The sequence below is a fragment of the Seriola lalandi genome, unplaced genomic scaffold (assembly GCF_002814215.2).
Source record: "Seriola lalandi dorsalis isolate HSWRI2012SDOR001 ecotype SW California unplaced genomic scaffold, Sedor1 jcf7180002054875, whole genome shotgun sequence".
Taxonomy (NCBI): Eukaryota; Metazoa; Chordata; class Actinopteri; order Carangiformes; family Carangidae; genus Seriola; species Seriola lalandi.
The window spans coordinates 1,455,668-1,460,571 of NW_019525428.1; the positions used below are offsets into that span (position 1 = coordinate 1,455,668).

Here is a 4,904-nt window from a genome sequence, read left to right on the forward strand (position 1 = left end):
CTCTACTTCCTTGTTCAATTCTCATTACAAATGGGATAATCGATCAAGCTGACGTTTATCCGCGATGAATTTCATTGCACATCTTTATTCAGCTGAAAATGTTGCATGTTTGTTTGTGCTGTTCACTTTGATAATATAAATGTATTATTTTGTTGTATCAACCGGAAGTTCAAGCTATCGGAGTTTTCCCCTTGAAAGCTAAATTCTTTAAATTAGTGAAATATACATTTTAAATTCAAATTGTATTATATTTCCCTTCAATAAAACTCAGTGGTTTAGTTTTTTTTTGTAAATTTCAGTACTTTCATGCGTCCACGTAGGCTTTATTTTGAAAATCGTAACCGGAACAAGTTTTATAACGTTATACGCCTTGACACAACTAGTACTAGTCCAGTGCAGTGATGTCGGCGTTGCTGTGCCTCGTAGCGGGAGCAGTTTGCTTTTATGTGATAGTGTACTACGGTGTGTTTAGAGGAGTGGGATGCTCGAGTCCAGTGAAGCTAAAGGGGAAGACGGCCATTGTTACAGGTAAATGAGAACTCACCTGTCTGCTTCTGCCGGCATGTAGCTTTCATGGTGCTGCTCATGTAAACAGTAGGAGCGTCGCTGTTTTCTCAAGCACTTGCCCAAATGTTATTCTGTCACAAAGCTGTTGTGAATCAGCTTTCAAACTGATACACCGACAAAAATATATAAAAATTTAACATTAGACCAAACAAACACAGCTGGCCGGCAAAGTCGAAGTTACAGTAATGGCCGCTAGGTGTCTTAAAAGTTTGGCTAAGAAACCTGAATAGATGTTTGTATGATTACACTGGATTTGACCTAAAGCATACGAACATGCAGGAGAACGGCACAATAAACATGACTTGATTAAATACAGTGAAATAAACTAGTCACTCATAAAAGGTGAAATGACAAACAGCTCAACTGTAGCGCAAACAGCACGAGCTCAGGACGAAAAACACTCAACACACCTGTGTCAGATTCCCAATTCTATTAGCACACCTGTACCACACCTCAAAATCCAAAACAAAAACAAGGGGAGACCACACAAATAATTCAGGTTTAAAAGCAAATAAGATTTAATTGAACTAATAACAAGCAAAACACAAACTTAAGGTGGGACATGTATATCAGTTATTACATCAGTGGTGTGTGGAAGAGTGAAACAGATAATCAATAAAGTGAGGAAAATAAAGCTCACCCAAACCAGAGTCCTGCTTGCTGGAGGAGAGAGGAAGAACTGATTTCTCCAGCCCTTTATATAACATTCAGGAGAATTGTGTTCAGGTGTGCCTCTACTCCCCTGAGACACCTCCCACAAGCAGTGAGTGGGAGGGGTTGTCACACTATAAATAATAATAAATATATATGAATGTGAAACTCTCTCTAGTTCGTATATTCCTCATTACCTATGAAGTAAAGTTTTCATCCTTAAGATCCAAGACTATTAAGTTTAGTCTCTTCATATACGGATCCAGCTCAACAGTGGGCGATTTAAGCCTGTTTCTAATATAACTAGGCTCATTTGTTTCATAATTTGTTTGTCATCGAGTGGAAAAATCGCTATGGGAGAGTGTTACCTACATTTATTCTATTACTTGGGTCTTGTATTTTATTGTATCATATTGTATTGTATTTTTATTTTCTGTATAGCTTTAATCCTTTGTGCATTTGTTGTCAGGTAAAGCAACATTATTATTATTATTAATAATAATTAGGTGTCACTGAGTTCAGCATGGTGCCTTTTTTTTCCGCCCCCTCACAGGAAGCAACACTGGCATCGGCAAGGCCACAGCTCTGGATCTGGCAAAGAGAGGAGCCAGGGTGATCCTGGCCTGCCGCAACAAGGAGAAAGCTGAGGCTGCTGCTTTTGACATCCGCAGAGTAAGTAAGCTGCGAAGAAGACACCGCGCCAACTGCCCATCAAGGTCACTGAGTCCGCTTCACGTCGGCAGATTAACTGATCTCATATATCGTAACTATACAGCATAGTGCAGATGCACCCATAGATTTGATATCAGCCTCATTTTACATTTACATTTTTTCATCAGGTAATTTCTGCTAAATATGTGTATAACAGCCAGACTTACCCAGAATCCTTTTGGGTTTTTTTTTCAGGAGAGCGGGAACAATCAGGTGGTGTTCATGCAGTTGGATCTGGCGAGTCTAAAGTCCGTGCGCAGTTTTGCTGAAACCTTCCTGAAGACCGAGCCCAGACTGGACCTCCTCATCAACAACGCAGGTGAGGATGTTGAAATATGATGGAATATTCCTTTACGTGGTCCATATTTTATTATTTTTTTTAATTCTTACATAAAAAACTAAACAAAAAAGGTGTAGTTAAAGGAAACAAAATCAGTTATATTTGACTTGACCACAACTGAGGCACAGTGAGTGATTGAAGCAGCTGTGTAAAGATGCCTACAGACAATCATCAGTCTTACTAGTTTATTCTAGGCCACACTGTGCGACAAGGATCTAATAAACTCAGGTACTACATCCAGTTTGATGTGTATCGCCTGTACAATGATTAAAACCTGAATCGTACCTGCAACGCAAGTCAATCTGCAAGAAACGTCATCAGCATGTGTCGTCCATCTGCGCCGTTACGGTGGTAAACAATGAATCTGGGCAGGAATCGAGCCCGTGCAATAGTGGTATTTGTGCGTATGGAAATAAATCCAAAGAAGAAGAGAAGGAGAATGTGGACCTGGTCGCGGCGAAGGGAAACTTTGGATGCCTCAAAGAGCTTGAGGTAAGTGTTTTTTAACATACATAAACGTACGTTGTTCCAGGCAAGGCCGTGACAACAGCCATCTTTGAATCTCTCTCACAGTGCGACGTAGGATGACTGTCTGGAGCCACGAGCAGTCGTCTTTCATCTGGGACAGCCCTAAGTCGCACAGTGTATACATGCTATATAATACACACTGTATGTTTCAGGTGTGATGGGTCCAGGGCGCACTGAGGACGGCTTCGGCGCAGCGTTCGGGGTGAACCACCTGGGTCACTTCCTGCTCACCAACCTCCTCCTGGAGCGGCTGCAGCAGTGCGGTCCCAGCCGCGTGGTCACCGTGGCCGCGCTGCTGCACCGATTTGGAAACATCGACTTCCCTCTGCTGGCCTCCAAGAAAGACTTAGTGTCGGGTCAGTCCACCTGGCACGACTTCCAAGCTTACTGCTGCAGCAAGCTGTGTAATGTGCTCTTCACCCGGGAGCTGGCCAACAGGCTGGAGGGCACCAGCGTCACCTGCTACAGCCTGCACCCAGGTCAGTGGACACCTCACATTTCAGAATTAGGATTTTTAAAGGCTTGAAAAATAATTATCACTCGCCTCTGCTGTTTGACAGTTTCCAGTCTGTTGCACCTCTGACCACACACCATAACAACCTTCACCTGTTGTTTCTTAAAGGGCCTGTATAGTATGAAGGTGACAGACAACTTGTAGGCCGAGCCGTGTTTTACAGTAAACATGGAGCCTTTCACCCAAGCTTCACATCTCTGCTCTTCCCAGGAGTCATCTACACAGAACTATGTCGCGGTCTGAGCCTGTGGCTGCAGCTCCTCATGATGCCCTTTGCCAAGCTGTTCTTCATGAACTCAGAGGGGGGGTCCCAGACCACCCTGCACTGCGCCCTGCAGGAGGGCATTGAGCCTCTCAGCGGACGCTACTTCTCTAACTGCGCGCTGCAGCAAGTGGGAGCCAAAGGACGAGACGACGCCCTGGCGAAGAAGCTGTGGGAGGTGAGTGAGAGGTTAACCAGGTTGTCATGACAGACTGAAACCTGATCCAGGAGCTGCAAAGACTGGATCAACGCTCAACTGTTGGTTCCTTTAAAGCGCTGGTTTCTTATGGTCACATACATGAATAATGTAAGTACACAGCCTTACACTTGTGCCTCCTGTTTATCAAATGACAGTTTGAAATGTCATGGCTGCACTTGTGGTTGAACCACTTTAATGCTCTCTATCGGGGCCCCTTCCTCAGACTTGATTACTGACAAGCTTCAAATGCACAGGTGTGGTTTATATAATAATCTACAGTAAGTACAGATGTTGATCCAAGTGGGGATAATGCAAAAGATCAGACATGTTGACTGAGTCGTTATAGGGCCTTGTGTGATTAAGCTCTAGTGCTTCTTCTGGGACATTCATATCATATTGACATTGATGTATTTGTCAGTAGTTTTTCACTGTGAGTGGCCAAACAAGCTGACGTGTCGAAGAAGAAAACTGCTCTGGGTAAATGTGACATTCGTTCCTGTGCTCTAAGTCGATGGTGCCGGCAGCTTGGGGACACAGTAAGGTGCTAAACAATATGTTTGCACAGTTAATTCGAGTACTATCCACAACTGTCTGCAAACCACACCACATCTCTTGTGGAATAGTTTAAAGTAAAAAACTAGAACACAGCTAATATGATATCTGACGCGCTAGTTCATCTGAAGTTTCTATAGTTTTGAAATGATGAAATGTCTGTGGGATTTTTGCCACAACGAGAGACGTCTGATGGAAAATGTTTAGCTCTTATTAACTGTAAATCTGTGCTGATTAAACCTGTATTAATACCTGTAGGGGTCTTCATAACATTACATTTGGTACATTGTCTACTTGTATATTAAAACAAAATGGACATTTTCTCTAGTGCTCTGGTTTTCTGTGGTTGTAGATGCTCTTCATACTCTGCTGTTGGGCAGTGTTAATGGGTCTGTTGAGTTTCACCTGTGCTCATAAAGTTAGTTCATTGATGAGCCAGTACAAAGTGACAACAGAGAACAAATAACAGATTCACAATCTGCTTCACAGCTTCATAATTCTGTCTGTAACTTGTTTTACCCCAAAAGGAGGAGGAGGAGGGCTGTGACACTCCTCAACCATGACGGCTATCATTCACAGA

At 43.0% G+C, this 4,904-nt stretch overlaps 1 protein-coding gene across 1 annotated transcript; it reads left to right on the plus strand.

The window, feature by feature from the left end:
* Window positions 1-369: 369 nt before the first annotated feature.
* LOC111671325 (dehydrogenase/reductase SDR family member 13) lies at window positions 370-4,645 on the plus strand. Its single transcript, XM_023428429.2, has 5 exons — window positions 370-528; window positions 1,772-1,890; window positions 2,125-2,248; window positions 2,950-3,276; window positions 3,522-4,645. The coding sequence occupies exons 1-5, from the start codon at window positions 402-404 to the stop codon at window positions 3,779-3,781; spliced, it is 957 nt and encodes a 318-aa protein (XP_023284197.1). The 5' UTR covers window positions 370-401; the 3' UTR covers window positions 3,782-4,645.
* Window positions 4,646-4,904: the final 259 nt, after the last annotated feature.